Consider the following 19,609-nt stretch of genomic DNA (forward strand, 5'->3'; position numbering starts at 1 on the left):
ATTGGTATCTAACTACACAAGGAACAACCTCCGCTGCCATCGCCGCCGCAGTTAATGTCTACCATACGTCAGGATTTGGCACTGAAGCCATTAACGGCGAGCTCCAAGCTCGTCCACCATCAGCTTCTTGACCGAAAAAATGGAGGAAGGTGGTGGTTTGTGGTGGATTGACTTGACACTGGTGGCCGGAAAAAAATATTTTTTATTAAAGTTTTTCTTAATATTATTAGTTTCCTTTTTAACAAAATAAACGATTAATAAAATTTGAAGTGAAAACTTAAAAGAAAAAGAAAAAAATTGATCCTGAGTGGCATGCTCAGCCAAATATTATGCCATGTGGACTCTCACCTTGTCATGATAGACAACTGTTAAAAAGAGGGACATATTTGATAACTTTATGAATGATAAGAGTATATTTAATGATAAGAATATATTTGACTCTATAATATAAGGATGAGTAAATTTAGTCAATTTATATAAAGAGTATTTTTAACTCTTTTCCCATTTATTTGCATTCTTTTTTATAACCCTTATTACGGTAATTTCCTTAAAAAATACAGTGTCCTCTTTAGGACAAAACTTGGAGTATCATTTTTCATCTGGGGACTTTCATTCGCTCTCTCTTTCTTCCTCGAACCCCTACCCCATCCTTTACCCCCCCCCCACCCCACCCCACCCCACCACCCGCCCAGCACCCGCCACCGGTTACGGCCTAAACCCTAACTTTCTCCGATGGCATTAGCCGAAGCCGTCATAGTGCCGCCGCCACCAAAACCGTTAGCGCCGTCGATAATTGATCGGTACAGAGCGGCGTTAAGGGAACGGGAAGAAGAAATTAGGGCTACTATGCCGGAGGAAGATGATGACGTCATTGTTGTGCCGCCTAACATGGAGGAAATTGTTAGGCTATATGACTTGTTGTTATCGGAATTGACGTTCAATTCGAAGCCGATTATTACCGACCTTACTATAATTGCTGGTGAACAACAAGAACATGCTGAAGGCATTGCTGATGCAATTTGTGGGCGGATTCTCGAGGTAGTGTATTGCAGTACTCCACTTCTTTTTAGGGTTTTTGAAATGCTGCTGGTTAGTTAGTGTTGTTAATCTTGTAATGCTTTTGCCTTATCTATATCGAATTCGGTCATTTTGAGTATTTCAGGATGAACTGTATTGTTTTTTCACGATTCATGATTGGATATCTTGTGCATTATGTTGAGAGTAATGTAGTTGTGAAGCTTAAACTTTGGAAATGTTAAAATGGTTATGGAGATAGTGTTATCAAAATGAAAAAGGGAAAAAAGCTCTAATGCTTGATGGGATTTAAAAGGAAATAAATAAAGCGTGAGCTTTTAATGACAAAGGTGCAAAATGGAGATAACAACAACGACAACAATATACTCCGTATAATTCGACAAAGTGGGTCGGGGAGGGTAGGGTGTACACAGATCTTACCTCTATCTCAGAGGTAGAGAGGTTGTTTCCGATAGACCCTCGACACAAGGGGAAGTAGTCCAAAGCAATCCAGAAAAATGAAGTAATAGAAGTACAATAAATAGCAGATGGGAACAAAAACAATAGATAATAAATAATCGAAGCACAAGACAACACATAATAACAGAAACCAAAGGACCAGAAATTATAGGACCAATACTACAACTACTAGTTGAAAAATAGAAAATATGTGTTTATTCCACGACTAATAATTATAAGCTTGAATAACAAATATATGAACAAATGAATTTTAAAAAAGTTACGTTAAAGTGAAATATCAATTGCTTAGTATGCCCTCTTTAGAAGAGGCTCATTGGCAAAGGAAAGTATGTCTTGGAACCTTGATGGCGATACTGAAGCACACACTAAGCGGTGGGAAGCGCTCAACACGTTTTGAGCCTTGCTTTCATGGCTTAAGTGCGCATTCGACAACATTGTGTGGAGTGATGCCTTTTTAGTCTGTTTTCTTGTATTTTCAGAAGTGTTTCATCTAGGTTTCAAAAGTTGAATGTTTTGCGTCCAAATATGTCCAAGATCAGAATGCTTTTTTTAAGTCTACGTGGTCTTTGAATTCTGGTATGAAAATGTGCCATTTATGGTGTGGGAGTCTTTGACCAGAAGCAATATAAAACAAATTTAGATGCTTTAATTCACTCTCCATGACAAACACGTGTAGCTCCAAAGTCCAGATCTTATACACATCATGACTTAGCTGTTCCTTACAGATTTTATTTTATAAGAAGCTTGTGAAAATTCTGATACTCATTTTTGCTGAATCTGAAAGGAAACAGTTAGATGAAGTACATTGAGAGCACCGACTTTCAAAATCATAGATTATGTCGGGCATGGACGAGCTTGAGTTCAAATTAATGAGTTAAATTCTTATTTTTCCAGCTCACCTGCTTCATGTTTTTTAAATTATTCTATCCATTTAATTTTCAAAGCTTGGGCTGCTGGCTAAGCTTGGTGTGGTGGTTTGTGGTTAACTATTAGGCTTGGAATTCATCATCTCCAAATGTGCTTTTAGGTGAAGTTAAAGACGGGTATTTCTCCGTCTAAAAAAATAGAATGATGAAGGGTACTCCTGAATCCTACTCTTCTAGCATCGTTGGGTTGATCTTACAATATGAATTTTTGTTTTTTTGATTTGTATTGCTTTAAGGCAAATTGGTCTTTCAAGCTTACTGATTCTTACTATGTCGGGGCTGAAGATGTAGAAAAGTTCCTAGTCGTGCTCTCTTTGCTTGATCACTTCTTTCCCATGTGTAATTGAACATAATACTTAATCAATAGATGGTGGGAAACATGGAACAATAGTTTGTTTTACAGTTCAATGCTTTTTCCTTAGATGAGTTCTATGAAGAAAAAGGAACTCCTGGAATTACGTGTGGAGTTTCCGTTCCTCTTACAATGAACTGGGAAGAATCTAAGGAAAAAATTAAAACTTAATGAAATTTAGAGAAATTCAGCAAGTAACTACTCCCCTACTCGGTTGAAAATTCCCTAGTTCACAGGAGTTTGCGTTTTGTTAGGATTATGTCTGAAATAACTGTCTCATTATCCGTTTGAATTATCTAGTTTACAAGGGATTGAGTTTTAAGGATTACTGTTCAAGTGCTTTTTGACCACACATTACCGGTATTGATCACCTGTAGAGTAACTGTTTATGTTAAGCTAAAGTTGCCTAGTACTTTATTAGAAATTTTGTCAAAGAAGGATGTACTCATATACCTGTCTGTTTTTTTTAATTTGTCAAGGGAAGATAAGTTTTGTTCTTAGCATGTCATTTTGGAGTATTCATTGCCCATATTTTAATAATGAAAGGTTTATTGTAAAAAATATTTCACTTACTAATGTTATATTGAAATATGTTACTTTATTGAAATATATTAATTGGAAAATGTAATTGACAATCTATGGCACAATCTATAAAAACACATACAATAAATAATTAAAAAATGAGAAAACATATAAAAATCAAACCAAGAAAAAATCAATTTTTTTAATTTGATTTTAAAATCTAAAATACTAACTTAATATATTTTATCTTTTTAAGAGAAAATCAACTCAAACAGAATCACAAACATCTTTAGTAAAGCATTTACTAGCAGTATATTTAAGTTTTTCCATCAACTTTTTTAGTAAAATATTAGCTAGCAAAATCAACGAACATTTTGGTCATGAAGTAATCTTTCATGTGTCCAAAAAAAAAAAAAGGAAGTAATCTTTCATGGCCAAAATAAATAAATAAAATTGGCTAGAAATCTCTTTCTTTTGGGCCAAGTTGGGAAGCAATTTATTAACATTCTCCTTTTATCCTTGTTACAATAATTTCATTAAAACACACTGTCCTTTTTAGAACAAATGGATTTATTAGTTTTCTTCTAGGGACTTCCATTCACTCTCTTTCTTCCTCTAACGCTCACCCCCAAACCCACCCACCCCAACCCCAATCAAATCCCCTGCCGCTTCCAGCTAAACCCTAGCCTTTTCTGATGGCATTAGCCGGCGGCTATGCGAAACGTAAGCCAATCCGAAATGATGCTGTCGTAGCGCCACCACCAAAACCCTATAAAACGTCTTCGTTAATTGATCGATATAGGGGGGTGTTGAAGGAACGGAAAAAGGAAATTAGGGGTTCGATGCCGGATGATGATAACCTCGTGTTGCGGCCGACTATGGAGGAGATTGTTTGGCTTTATGAGTTGTTGTTGTCCGACTTGACTGTTAATTCTAAGACTATTATTACTGACCTTACTATAGTTGCCGGTGAACAACGAGAACACGGTGAAGGTATTGCTAATGCGATTTGTGGTCGGATTCTCAAGGTAGTGCTTTACAGTACTATGTTTTCTTTAGGGTTTCTTGAATGTTGCTTTTGGCTTATCTATTTGAATTCGACCATTTTTGTACTCTATTGGAGTTTCAGAATGAATTTTATTGTATCGCGATTTGTTAACAGATTCTTGTGCATTTGTGTTGAATAATGTAGTTGTGAATCTTTAATCTTGTAACTGTTTAAATGCCGTGGAATCAGTGCTATCAAAAGAAAAGGTGCAAAAAGCTCTTAGGTCTATTGGGGCTTCAATGCAAATAAATAAATAAAGCGTGTGTTTTTTTATTTTAAAGTATAAGCTTTGAATGAAAAAGGGTGCAAAGGGAGACAATAACAACATACCCAGTATAACTCCACAAAGTGGGGTCTGGATGGTAGAGTGTAAGGAGATCTTACCTCTATTTTAGAGGTAGAGTGACTGTTTCTGATAGACCCTCGACTCGAGGGAAAATAGTCCAAAAAATGAAGTAATAGAAGTACAAGAAATAAAAGATAGGAACAAAAACAACAAATAGTAACATGATAATAACTACAACAAAATAGTATGATAATCAAAGTACAAGATAACACATAATAACCAAAATAAAAGGATTTGAAATTATAGGAGCAATACTACAACTACTAGTTGAAAAAATACAAGATATATATGTTTAAGCTAATAATTATAAGAATGAATGACAAATATATTCCGGTAAGTGAAATACCAATTGCTTGGTATAGCCTCTTCGGAAGATTTTTGTTGTTAAGGGAAACCATGCCTTAGAACCTTGATAACGACACTGAAGCGCATATTAAGCAAGGTGAAACGCTCAACATCTGGTGAGCCTAGCTTCAGGGCCTAACCACACCTTTGACAACATTGTGTGTAGTGTTGTCTATTTAGTCCGTTCTTATTGTTAGAATTGGAGTAGAAACAACAATAGCATATGGAGTTCTACTTGGAAAATGATTGTATATCTAGTGTCCTACTTGGACAAGGATTGGAATGTAACGTCTATAAATAGGGTCTCTATATAATTATGTAGATGCAGCAATTCAATAATATTCTTCTCTTGTATTTCTTACATGGTATTAGAGCCTTTACGATCTTAGTAGAGAATAAAAAAAATCTTCCACAGCTGGGACAGTTATAACTTATAACTCATATAGCCACTCGTCTGGCCAATGATTATGTTAGCAAAAGTGGGGCCAATACTATATGCATGAAAAATAGTCATGCTGAGAAGGTTTGATTTGAGAAGCATCCGGAATAAAGAAAGTAGTCACTTTGATTCTTTTCGGTGACCACTTTCTCATATCTGATTTGTGTAGCACCATACATTTCTCCGGTAATTGCTTTCTCATATCTGATTTGCATAGCACTGTGCATTTTTCTGGTGACTACAACAACAACATATCCTGTGTATTCCCACATAGTGGGGTCTAGGGAGGGTAGAGTGTACGCAGACCATACCACTACCTCAAGTGAAGTAGAGAGGCTGTTTCCGATAGTCCCCCGGTTTAGGACCGATAACAGTATAACAAACATAAAACATAAATGCATATAAACTAGTACAGTATGCAAATTAAATCGACACCGTTAGTCACAAGATAATACTAAAAACTATCTATCCGAAATCATAGACATCACTTAACACCACGAACAAGAAGCTTCAGCCACAAATATAGAACGCTCCCCTACTGTTACCGACGCACTTCCAACCCCTAACCCTCTACCCTAATCCGCGTCCTCCACACCTTCTTATCAAGGGTCATGTCCTCTGTAAGCTGTAACTGCTCCATATCATGCCTAATCACCTCCCTCCAATATTTCTTCGGCCTACCTCTACCCCGCCTAAAACCAATCATCGGCCAGTGTCTCACACCTCCGAACTGGAGCATCAGAGCCCCTCCTCATCACGTGCCCGCACCAACGTAACCTCTCTTCTTTCATCTTGTCCTCTACCAAAGCCACTCCTACCTTCTCCCGAATAATCTCATCACGTGCATTTATCTGGTGACTATTTTCTAATATATGATTTGTGTAGCACCGTGTATCTTTCCATTCTACTTTCTCATATATGAGTTGCATAGCACCGCACGTCTTTCCAATGATCCCTCAAATCTTATTTGCATAGTTCCCTGCGTCTTTTTGGTGACTCCTCAGAGCTCATTTATGTAGTTTCACTTTTACTCCGTGTTGTGTGAAAACCAACACCACCAAGAGGTCAAGTGTCTCCCTGCGACCAAACCCCAACCAACGCCACGGTGAATCAACCTCCCACGCACCTCCACACGCCAGTGTGTGACTTTGTTTTGGACAGTTTTTCAGCGAATTTCTTGTTCAAGATCTACTCCGACGACATTCACTACTTTTTAGGCCACCTTTTCAGCTTGTTCCTTTTCAAAGGAGGTCGTCCAGACGTCCCGAGGAGTCCTTACCAGTTTTCTTGTTGATATCTTCACCAAATTCCTCACTGGTCCTTGTATTAATTATACCTATAACAAGCTCTGCACATAGGACCGGTATGTACCAGCTTGAGAGGAGTGTTAAAGTTGGAGTAGGAACAGGATTAGAACTATAGAATCCAGTTCGGAAAAAGGATTGTAATGTAGTGTCCTACTCGGAAAAGAATTGGAATGTACTAGCTATAAATAGGGTCTTAGTGTAATAATGTAGATACAACAATTCAATAATAGTCTTCTCTTATATTTCTGACACTGGCATTGTCGAAAGTATTGTCATCTAGGTATCCAGATATTGTCGTATTCTATGTACTCGGGTATGAAAATGTGCCATTCATGGCGGCAGTAAGCAATTTAAAATAAACTTAGATGCTTTAATCCACTCTCAGTGACAGACACGTGTAGAGCTGAATTAAGCGGCTCCAAAGTCAGTGACAGACACGTGTAGAGCTGAATTAAGCAGCTCCAAAGTCCGGGATCATATACTTTTCATGACTCAGTTGTTCCTTACAGTTTTTTTTACCTTATAAGAAGCTTGTGAAAATTTGATACGCCTTTCTTCTGAAAGGAAACAGTTGGAAGAAGTACACTCTGAGTGACTGACATTCCAAAATTATAGATTATATTGGACATTATTTTTCTTATAAGGTAGAGATTCTATTAAAAGGTACCAAGATGGTAGAGGAAATAGACAGAAACTCTATAAGGCAAAAAGCAGCCTCCTGTACTCTTCTTCCTAGCATATCCAGTAAATGCATATACTGTTTCAATTTATCTATTAAGCTACCTTTACTCCAGAAATTCAAATTTCTTAACATCTATCTTTAATTTGAATTCTAGAAATGTGAGTTCTCTGCCTTTCAAATGAAGTTTTGTTCCTCTCTAGCCAAATTGTCCATGAGATGCACAGTGGAATAGTTCTCCATATCTACTTTTATATCTTTTAGTATCACCTGCTCTTGCCAGCCTTCCAACAAATCTTTCACTTTCTGAGGCATCACCCAATTAATACCATGACTGGGAGATAGTATATTTTTGTAAGTTGCTTCAACAATAGGATCATTCATATTGATCAGAAAAAGGTGGGTACCCTGATTTGGCGGGCAAGTAAAGAAACTAGTTTTTCAGTTAAGAATTATATTGGACATGGACGAGCATGAATTCAAATTAATGAGTTAAAGTAACACTTTCTTGTTATTGCAGTTCTCTTGCTTCATGTCTCCTTAAATCATTCCATCCATTTATTTTTCATTGTTTGGGCTGCTTCTAAGCTTGGTGTGGTAGTTTGTCCTTGATTATTAGGCTTGGAATTCATCATCTCCAAATGTGCTTTTAGGTGAAGTTAAGGATATTTCTCTTTCTAAAAAGAAGTAGAATGATGAAGGGTACTTCTGCTATCCTACCATTCTAGCATCATGTGTTCGATGTAACAATATGAATGGAATAGATTTCGTTCTTTTGATTTGTATCGCTGTAAGGAGAATTGGTCTGTGAAGTTTACTGATTCTTACTAGGTCTAGGCAGCAGATGTAGAAAAGTTCCTAGTCGTGCTCCCTTTGCGTGATCAATTCCATCAAACATGGAAGAGTAGTTTATTTTACAGTTTAATGTTTTTTCCTTAGGTGAGTTGTATGAAGAAAAAGGAACTCCTGGAATTGCATGTGGAAATCCATTCCCCCCTTCAATGAACTGGAATGAATCAAAGAAAAAATAAAAACTTAATTTAGAGAAAATCAGCATTTAACTACTCCCATACTCTGTTTGAACATTATCTAGTTCACAGGGGCTTGGGTTTTATAAGGATTATGTCTGAAAAGATAACTGTCTCCTCATTCATTTTGAAAATTATCTAGATCGCAAGGGTTTGAGTTTTAAAGATTACTGTTCAAGTGTGTTTCGACCACACATTACCGGTATTAATCACCTGTAGAGTAACTTTTTTCGTTCAGCTAAATCTGACCAGTACTTTTCAGAAATTTTGTCGAAGTATGTCACGTACGTTTCTTATTTTTATTTGTCAGGGGAACTAGTAAACTTTTGTTCGTACCATGTCTTTGATGTATTCATTGCCCATATTTCGCTACATTCTCATATCTCTTTTTTAGGCCCCAGTTGAGCAGAAACTACCCTCATTGTACCTGCTGGATAGTATTGTAAAGAATATTGGCAGGGACTATGTCAGGCATTTCTCTGCCCATTTGCCTGAGGTGAGTAGTTTATCAGGTATACACATCACGTTTATGATGTTGTTATGCCAATTTATGTGATTTTATTTTTTCTTTCTCCAAGGTTTTCTGTGAAGCATACAGGCAAGTGCACCCTAGCATGCATTCTGCAATGCGCCACCTCTTTGGGACATGGTCAACTGTGTTTCCAGCACCTGTCCTCCGTAAAATTGAGACCCATCTCCAGTTTTCGCAGCCGGGTATCCAGCAATCTTCTGGCTTGACTTCGTCAAGAGCATCTGAATCACCACGACCAACTCATGGCATTCATGTAAATCCAAAATATTTGGAAGCAAGGCGTCAGCTTGGGCACTCCACTATTGATTCTGTAAGCTTTTAGTGAATCCCCATTCCTCCCTTGACATCTATTCCCTTGCTTAAGTTCTTCCATTTCTGAATTATCTCTATCTGCAGATTGGTTTATTTTGTCTGGTGTTGTATTAAGCATTTGTTTTAATTTGTCATCTGTTTCCCCTTGGTTCTCATATCCATACCTAATATTCCAAATGGTTGAATTAGATTTAAGGATGTGGCCAAAAATTATGAAACTGTCTTCAACAAAAATATCGTACTAATTAGTGTTGTGAAAGGTGTGCTTAAACCCTGGAGCGAGGTTCAAAGCGTGTTGAGCGCTTCACCTCACTTAATGTTTGCTTCGGTGTCGTTATCAAAGTTCTAAGGCATACTTTTCTTTCTTTCTTTCTTTCTTTTGTTTGAATAAAAGGGAGTTCTAAGGCATATGTTTCCTTGCCAATGAGCCTTTATTTGTGCTTTGCGCGCCCCAATGGACCTTAGAGTGTTCTTTTTTTGTTTTGATAACACTGGTATTAATGTACTTCGGAATGTAGCTTTTCTGAAGACAAAAACATCTGAATGCATATGCCTGGTTGACATACATCATCATCATTGTTAAGTCTTATGGTTGAATCTTCTATAGTTAGTTGTGAATTATGACAGACATAATTGAAGCACTTGATTCTAGTTTTCCTTTTGATCTTATTTTTCATCCCTTATATGAAGGTTTTGAGAACTAGGTCCTTTTGGCAATTCCTGGGCCTGTAATAAAGTAATCCTTTTTGGGAGATGAGAGGGTAGTAGAACAACTTGTTTGAAGTTGCCCTTTTGGCATTTCTGATTAGATGTCAAATGTGGTTAGAGCTTTTAACTGCAGATACAGATTATGACTAGACATTGCTGCGAAGTTAGCAGTGTTCGTGCAAACTTGGTTTAGCATATTTTGAAGGAGTTTAGTTACTAATCCATATGCTTTTTTTTTTCTTTTTTCATGCAAGTTATAGTAAAATGAAATTAACATTTTATTCGGTGACTCTTTTAACTTCTGTATTCTTACTAGTTAGGTAGTTTATAACAGTATTATTTTGAAGTAAATGTGATAGGCTTGAAAGTTAAGTTACACTGATCAGCTTGCTTTATTGTACTTATCAATCGATTTTCCACTTAGATGTCAAACATGTGGAAGGGTTGTTAACTGCAAAAAGGGATATGTGAGTAGAATTTCTGAGTGAAGTTTTGACTATTGCAGGCGAGAGCTGAAAATTCTACAGGCCATACATCTTCAGATCTGGAAGCAAGACAGGTGCTTTCTACAGCTTCAAAGAATGTGAGATCATCCTCCCCTTACAGAGTGGGGCCTCCGAGGTCATTGTCACCCACCCTTGACGAGTTTGCAGTGGATAATTCTTCCATTGGACTCAGAGAAGGGGCCTCTCCATCTCATCCTGCACTTGACTATGGGCTTAACAGAGTGAGAGGTAGAGATGATGAGAGGAGTGAGTGGCAGAGAATTTTGCCTGATGATGCCAATCAGCAACCAGACATTCCAGTTAAATATAGCGTGAACAAGGGAATTGATCTACAAGGACATAGAGCTTTGATTGATGCCTATGGAATTGATGAAAGGGAAAAATTATTCAATCAGAGGCAACAAAAGATAGGGAATGCCACTATTAATGGCTTAGGTGGTAGGTTAGCCGTAAAGACGTGGCAAAATACCGAAGAAGAAGAGTTCAATTGGGAAGATATGAGTCCAACTTTAGCAGATCAGAATCCTTTTAATGATTTGTCAACATCTCTTCGCCATCCTCAGAGTATTAGGATGAGACCTGGTGTTGATTCACAACATACTGTGCCTTTGGTGACTGACCCTAGAAGGAGCTGGTCTCATCGAGGACAATATTCTTTAGTTCATGACCCTTCCTTGGATGATGTTCACTCGGTTAGTATTGATGTACTATTGGATGCTACAGTTACCTTTCCCTTAGCTTTTTGCTTGTGAATGTTCTTCAAAATTTGATTGATGTCTCTGATATGTTATACTTCTTTGGAGAGCAATAAAAATTAGCTTAGCAGCATCTTCTTTTATCGTATCTTCAGCTCATTGTTCAGATTGGAATTCTATTTCTGTTTCCCATTGGCTAAAAAAAACTAATTGGAGTCCAGTGGCTTTAATTGAGGTGTTTATTATGTGAGTAGTTTGACAGACATGGACAAGACCCGTAATTCTAACATTTATTTCCTGGTCAATATAAGATCAGAATACACAAGTAAATTCATTTGCCCCTTTGTCTTGCAATTAGGATGGTTTTGTTTTATCAGTAAAGAGAATATCTTTTTTTTCATATTGAAATTATGTCAGTTCTTTTGGCAGTCTGGTCGAGGGGCGAGAAATAAAATTACTGGATATTGCGATGAGACATCTCTGATTTCAGGTTCACATTATCTTCAAAAGCTTCCAGAAAATGTGCCACAGTTGCCCCAAAGGCATTTAAAAGGTGAAGGAAGTGGAATCTCATCAGCCACTGGTGAATCCAAGCATCCTTTGATTAGTAATTTGGCTGCTGATGGACATACCTGGAGGCCACCATATGCTCCTCCGCCAAGAATGAATTCTACTTTTGACCCTCCAGTTCAGGATATTCGGGTGGTTACTGGACGGGCCCCTGTTGTACCATGGCCTCCCACAAGTGTGCATAATCCCCAATATTTGGCTTCAAAACCTGTTCTGCCTCATAATCATATCAGTAGTCCCTTTGAAGTAAAGAACACTAGCAATTCAGTTGTCAATCATATCCTGGACAGACCAGTTCTTCCTGAGCAACATATTGATAATTTGAAGAGCAGCTCATATGCCAAGTTTCCACAATTTCCTGGTCAACACCCCACATCATTTTCTGCAAGTCACCAAAACCCTGAACAAATGGCTTCAGCAGAACCTCAGCTATTGCTTTCTCAGCCTATTCATCAGACTACACCTCCAAGTGCCTCACTTCCAAGCTCAAACCATTTGCTGTTACCACCAATCTATCGATACCCTCCGCCAGGTCCTGGTTCTTCCATAGGTACTCTATTTCCCCGTCCAGTTCCGGCTCCGCAGGTGTCTATGCCATTGGTTAATGTACCAAATACATCATCACAATTTTCCTCAGGAGCCTTACCACCTTTGCCCAGAGGCCCACTTCCTATGTCTTTTCAATTTATGCCAACATCACAAAATCTAGCTCCGGTCACTCCTAATCCTCCGGCAGGAGGCTTTTCAAGCTTGATTAGCTCACTGATGGCTCAAGGTTTGATTTCATTGACCAATCAAGCTCCTGCACAGGTCCTTGTTATCTTCATGTCTAGCTTTCTCTACCATCATTTTGCTTGTGCATATTTTTCTCAGCCATGTGATTCAATTTTCAGGATTCGGTGGGCCTTGATTTTAATCCGGATCTTCTTAAGGTTCGTCACGATTCTGCTGTAACTGCTTTATATGCTGATCTCCCGAGACAGTGCACAACCTGTGGCCTACGGTTTAAATGTCAAGAGTCTCACAGCAGTCATATGGATTGGCATGTAACTAAGAATCGAGTATCAAAAAATCGCAAGCAGAAATCTTCTCGTAAGTGGTTTGTAAGTGTCAACATGTGGCTTAGTGGTACAGAGGCTTTGGGATCTGATGCAGTTCCTGGGTTTCTACCGACTGAGCAAGTTGTGGAAACAAAGGATGATGAAGAATTGGCCGTCCCTGCTGACGATGAGCAGAATGCTTGTGCACTGTGTGGAGAGCCTTTTGATGATTTTTACAGTGATGAGACTGAAGAATGGATGTATAGGGGGACTGTCTACATGAATGCACCAAGTGGATCAACTGTTGGAATGGAAAGGTCTCAGTTGGGTCCAATTATTCATGCAAAATGCAGATCTGAATCTAGTGCAACACCATATGAGGACTCTAGAAGAGTGGATGAGGTGGGCCCTCTATTTTCCTTTTCCTTAGGTTGGATGATTTGGTTGCATTTTAAATATTAGTGTGTGGTTACTTATTACTGAATATTGTTATCGGATGGTGATACACATGATGCCAAATGGCAATATAAACTGATGACTGGAGTATCATTCTCTTAGTGGTGAGCTATTTTGCCCAAAAGTCGTATTCCTAACAACTATTGGGTGGTTGAGCACATAAGGTTGCCAATATCTCAAAGCTTGCATCTCTATAGTTTGTTCTTGAAGTTTTCTGGTACTTGGTGATTGTTTAACTAGGTGCAAGTTGTGGAGATGCAGGAACTGTCACTCAGAGCCATTAGGACTTGGTATTTAGTAATTGTCATAATTGCTGTGCGTTTGTAATCTCGAAACTGTTAAAAGTTCGATATTTTTTGTATATTTACTTTTCCCAGATGCTGAGAATGTGCATTGTTGATCCGGTTAATGTTCAAGGTTTCTAATTTGTTTTCTATGTTTGGAAATTGTTTTTTCTCTAGGGTCAGGAAGATGGAAGTCAAAGGAAACGAATGCGGAGTTAGCTTCATTAAATCAGCTTCTAGGTGCATTGTAACTTTATCTTTGAGATTCCTCCATGATAGCATTGAGCTTTAGATTATTTTTAGGTACCATGCCAGAATCATGTACATGTACAGGAGTTGTAACATCAAAGCTTCTTGTCAGAAAAGGTTTCATACAGTCTTGGAGCATTTATATCCGTGACTTTCTATATTTTCGCTTCCATTTTGGATCTTCTTTCATTTCTTATCAGTTTCTTGCTAACCTTTTTGAGAGGCAGTACCAGCGAGGTGCTTTTTTCATCCTTCGATTGTTAAAAATGCACGGGTATAATCCATTTTTTTGTCCTTTCACATAGAAGTTTCTGCAGGAGGATGTGCAGGAAATGATGATGTTCTGCAAGCCAGTGCTCTGTCAGCACTAATCTCAAGTTTCTGCAGGGAAATGTTGGGAGCAGAATAAATCTACTGTAGTTGCAAATTAGGATGTCCTTCTGGTCTTATCAGATGTAAAAATATGAAAATCTTCTATCTACATTTTGACGTTAGAGCTTTTTGATATGGTATTTATCGATTCTCTGTTGAATCAGTCATCTGCTTCAATGGAACATGTTGGCACTGGTTATGTGCTTGAGATAGAAGTCTAATGTCATATTTGATCGTTTGCATGACAGTATCTGCGCAGTTGCTATAAAATCCTACTATATAGTTATGACTATCTATGTTCTGTTTAATATGTTATTCCATTTATCTGAGCCTGTATCTTGCTATGCCTGAAGCTAATCTGATTGATTAGAGGGGAATTATTGGGGCAAATGAATATCCAAGAATTTGTTCAAAATTCTTGTTTAGTAGAAAATCCTTCTAGAGTTTTAACCGACTCTGATAGGATTCTGGTGATGTTGTCACATTTGATCAAACAGTTAATACTATTTGGCTGTTAGGGTTGTGGTGAAGTGGTGGGATTGTTCACTCTTAATCAGAGGTCTCGGGTTCGAACCCTGGGTACCCCAGAATGGGCCATGCATGCGTGATCCGGATTAGTCGTCAGGATTCTAATGCGGGTATTGAACACCGGATGGGAAACAAAAAAAAAAAAGATATGTTGTACATTTGTTGGCTAGTTTAAATTTCTGTGGTTGAGAGGGAGATATTCGAGTTAATTCTTCGTATAGGAAGAAAAAACCATTTTACAACTAGCATCCAGTCGATTTTGTTCCACCATTGAAAAAAATTTAATATTGTCTTCTTTATATTATCTGTTTATATATATTTTAAATGTTATACTATCGATTCATATATATAATTTAATCTTGTAAAAGTAGCTCAAACTTATTCCTTTCTCTATTAACCTTATCTAGTTTTAGGCAAACAAGTGGTTAGTTCTTAGGTTTTATCTCATACTGCATTCAACATGTAGGTCCAATTTAGATCATTTCATTGAAGCCAAAAAAAGAAAAAGGGAAAAAAACCTATATGCATAATATTAAATTAATTATTGCAAGTTATAACAATATTTTTTAGATTACATTACATAGTAAAAAAAAAATGCAATAGAACTAGGAAAAAACACACACACTACACTTTTATTTTTTTTCCCTTTTCTTTCTCTTGTTATATAAATTCATGATTCTCTTACAAATATATATTCTCTCTCTTTTTACTTAATTTTCTTTCGTAGATCTTCCATATTTATATATATATATATATAAACAAAAGTAAAATCTTGTAATCGAAGATTTCATGTTCTCACTATAATTTTCTTTCGCACTTTTTTTTAATTATTTAGAACTAGATTTTCTACATTAATGGATTTGTTTTTTTTTTAAATATATATTTTTAAATATAAATTTTGAAAAGTAAAATAATTTATCCTTTCTTCAGTATGAAAGATGGTAGCAATATTCGTTATTCGTGAATTTCAACATTCATAAAAATACAAAAAGAATAGCCTATTTAAATTGAAACTAACATTAGTTCATATCAATTGAAACATCAACTAAGTTCTGTTAGTATAGAAAGTGAATTTTCATTCAATCATAATTCAAGATGGAATAAAATAAGATGTCACATGTAATTTTAGTTTTTAAAAATAACAAATTTTAATTTTGGATGAATATGAGGAAACCATATGTGCACATAATGTTGAGCTCTCTCTCTATATATATGTTAAATAATTTTTGAAAAATATTTTAAAAATTATAATTGTATATAAATTTAGTAATAGATTTGATATCTATATATTATTCATCTTATATTTTTGTTTTCTGTCATGTTGAAAAAAATGTTGACATGTATATATTATATGTGCATTTTATATGTTTGTTGATTTCTACTATTTCTTAAAAAAAATTCAAATAGATTTTTTTAAGAAAAATTCAACTATATTTCAACATGTTTATTGCTTTTCTTTTTATGGCGAAATCATAATCATTTTGTTGAAAGAAAAGTAATTTAATCGTATATTTTTATGTATGAATTCGATAAGTTTATTGATTTTTTGGTTATTTCTAATTTTTAAGAAATTATGTAAAAACTTTCCAATTGTATATTTTTTAAATTACTTTTTATATGTTTCTTGATTTACGTTTTTTATTCATCTTAAATATTTATTATTGATATGATTATTTTTAGATTGAACTTGAAGAAAATATAATCTTTAAGATATTATCTTTTTATTTTTTTCTAATTAACTCTTTAAGATATTACCTATACATATACACAGGAGTAAAAAAAGGAGAAATAATCTCAATATTTCCTTAAAAAGTGAAAACGTGTTTAATTAAGGATAGTAATTTTCTGTCTACATTTTACTCCTCCTACACAGTTGTTTAGGAGATAACTGATGATAAAAAATATACACAGTTTAAAAATTAAAAAAAAATATTTTTAATAATATTTTATAAAAACTGCTACAACTTGCAATTAAAAACACAATTTAATAATTACATAAAAATAATTTTATATATTGCAATAAATAATCTAATAAATATATCTGGAATAATTTTCACAAAAAAAGAAAGAAAATGTTAGTGACATTTAACTGTTAGGCCCACTTTACCAACCTGAGCACCATCAGTTGTCTCTTTTTATCATTTTGTGAGTTGGCATAGCAGAAGTCATGGCCTAATTGATGAAATCATTGTCACGTGACATGTTCAAGTCGTGAAAATAATTACTTTCAGAAAGACAGGGTAAAATTGTGTAAAAAAATTTTTGTGATTCAATTCTTTGGATTCACACATGTCAAAAGCTTTAATGCATCAGATTATTTTATTTTTTCTTGTGAGTTGGCATGGCAGTACTTCATGCATCAAATGATAGAAGAGAAGGGTCAATTTATTTTCCATTCACAGTATTATTATTAATATATTTTTTGTTCGAGAAAAAAATCATATCTGATTCGCTAGTTGGTGAGGCAATAACTTACTAAGCGATGATCAATAGCTGGTCTGAGAGAATGATCAACTACATCAGGATTAAGATACGGCCCAAACTCCTATGAGAGGCAATAGGGAGGAATTTTTTGTAATAGGCAAAAGTCTGACAGAGCAATGCCGAGTGAAGGTAGAAGACCCATGGATGATGAACCTCTTTTTTCGAAGAAGAAGAAGCAACAATGATATATGTGGAATAATTAAGCATCGGTTAATTCTGTGCCAACAATTATAATAATGCAAAGAATGCAAGCATTATCTAAATTGAATGGGCTTAAAACGTCTTTAAAAGGCTTTTTAAGTGCGCTGTCAAATCCCATAGTCAAAAAGCAAATTCTAGCTTGTTTCCAACACCAAGTTAATAATTAGTCAATTTACTCATCCAAAAAGAATCTGCAAAAATAATACACTATTCATTTTAATTTATGTGATATGTTTTCTTTTTGAGAATCAATTTACTTAATTTTTAAAGTTAAATTTGATAAAATTAACTCAATATTTTAAAACCGAAAAAAAATACAATAAGTTGCAATTTTTTTCGTATCACTAAAAAAAATATATATTTTAAAATATTGATCAAAATTCAAATAACCTAAATCCTAAAAAAAAAAAATTTGCCACAGTAAATTGAAAGCAGTAGCAGAGGTAATTTACTAGCTATTGGTTACTATAGGTTAAATCAATAAATTTAAATTTTAAATCCGTCTTTGCGTAAGAGCTAAAGATCCATCACACTTAAAAAATATGACACATCACTTATAAAACTTATTTTTCAAATTCCTATTGGAAGTCATTTTCATAATTTTAACTTTTTAAGTAACTCTTTCTAAAAAAAAATTTGGAGAAGTCATCTGTTAATTGTTATTGTTTCTTTCTTGTACGTTATGCACTGGTTTCCTAACTAATATTGTTGTGCTTTTATCACTGTTTTCTTCTTCTTTTACATGGATTTATAACATTTGAGACGAGTGTTTTTCGAGAATAGCCTATCTACCTTCACGAAATAGTGGTAAGGTCTATGTACACTTTACCATTCCTACTTCACCAAATATATTGTTGTAGTTGATGCTTTTTGTTAAGTAACTCATTTTTCTAAAAATCTAATTTTTCAAAATATGATCAACCAAACATTAGCAGATTAAAAAAAGACAAATTCTCCACACCAAATACGAAAAATTTTACTATGAGCCTCATACACCACGTCATATTTGCATGAGGCACCTATTATATTGACACATAAATTTTGTGGATCCTACCACTTCAAGTAATTTTTATTTTTATATTTTTTTTGTTCTCGGTTATTTAATATTTTTTTTTATTTTTTGAACAAATTACTTTTTTCGTTTTCCTTTTTTGGGGTTAACTTTTATTTACTGTTTTTTATTTTTCTTTCTTTTGTCTTTTTCTTCAAATTATTTTTTTGTCTCATGTTACTATACTAAATAAATTGAAGTTTTTATTATTTTTCTTTGTTTTTATTTTCTCCTAATTTTTATTTGTTGATATTTATAAACAAATTAATTTTTGTCACTCGATCATGATGGCTTAATTTTTTGTTTGTATAAAAAATTTTGAATATAGAAAATTTGACATTAAATTTCATAAATTTATCTTTCGTAAGTCTATATGATATTATTTATTAGGGCTTAATATTATTGAAGTCATCTTTAATATTTAGAAATTAAAGAATCATCACATATTTTTTATTGTTAAGGACATCTCTTCAATAATAAAATTTGAAGTTGATAGGATCAAGAAATGGAATGGGTCATAAATAAATCTAACTATTGATTTTAATTTTCTTAATATTCTTTTCCTAAAATTTTAGAGCTGCCCCATCATTAAATAGACATAAAAAATTAAATTAAAATATCTTGTAGAGTTCGTTTGAATAGAATTAAAATCTGATCAAATCAACTTTTAATCTCTTTTTAGCTTTTTTAGATATGTGGTAAAATAAAAAAAATACTTACAAAAGTTAAAATTTGATTGTAAAAAAGTAAATAAAAAGTGAGACGCTGGGTAGCCCAACTTTTTACTTTTAAACTAAAAATTACACAAATACACAACTTATGTTTTCAATATTACAAAAAAATCCAATCTCCCTAAACATATTACAAAAATCCCACATTACACAAAATGTTATGTATATGTCGGTTTTGTTATGTATATTAATAGGGAGAGAGAGTAAAGTAATTAAAAAAATGGGAGAGGGTATAATTACTTTTAAAAGGTTGGTATTTATGTTATTTATACTAAAATTAAAGTTCTCTTTAGTTTGGCCCAAGACATTTACATTTTTATTTCTTATATTTTTCTCTAATTTCAATAATGCCCTAAATTTATAGCCCTTAGATATGCTGGTTTTTTTTTCTCTTTGCCTCTTCT

At 34.7% G+C, this 19,609-nt stretch overlaps 1 protein-coding gene across 1 annotated transcript; it reads left to right on the forward strand.

The window, feature by feature from the left end:
• The first annotated feature begins 559 nt into the window (after positions 1-559).
• LOC107850753 (polyadenylation and cleavage factor homolog 4) lies at positions 560-13,998 on the forward strand. The gene is made up of 7 exons (XM_016695497.2): positions 560-1,038; positions 8,881-8,982; positions 9,065-9,328; positions 10,544-11,236; positions 11,669-12,619; positions 12,703-13,251; positions 13,767-13,998. Exons 1-7 carry the CDS (start codon positions 733-735, stop codon positions 13,806-13,808), a joined length of 2,907 nt encoding a protein of 968 aa, XP_016550983.2. The 5' UTR covers positions 560-732; the 3' UTR covers positions 13,809-13,998.
• Positions 13,999-19,609: the final 5,611 nt, after the last annotated feature.

Source organism: Capsicum annuum, chromosome 12 (assembly GCF_002878395.1).
Source record: "Capsicum annuum cultivar UCD-10X-F1 chromosome 12, UCD10Xv1.1, whole genome shotgun sequence".
NCBI classification, from domain to species: domain Eukaryota; kingdom Viridiplantae; phylum Streptophyta; class Magnoliopsida; order Solanales; family Solanaceae; genus Capsicum; species Capsicum annuum.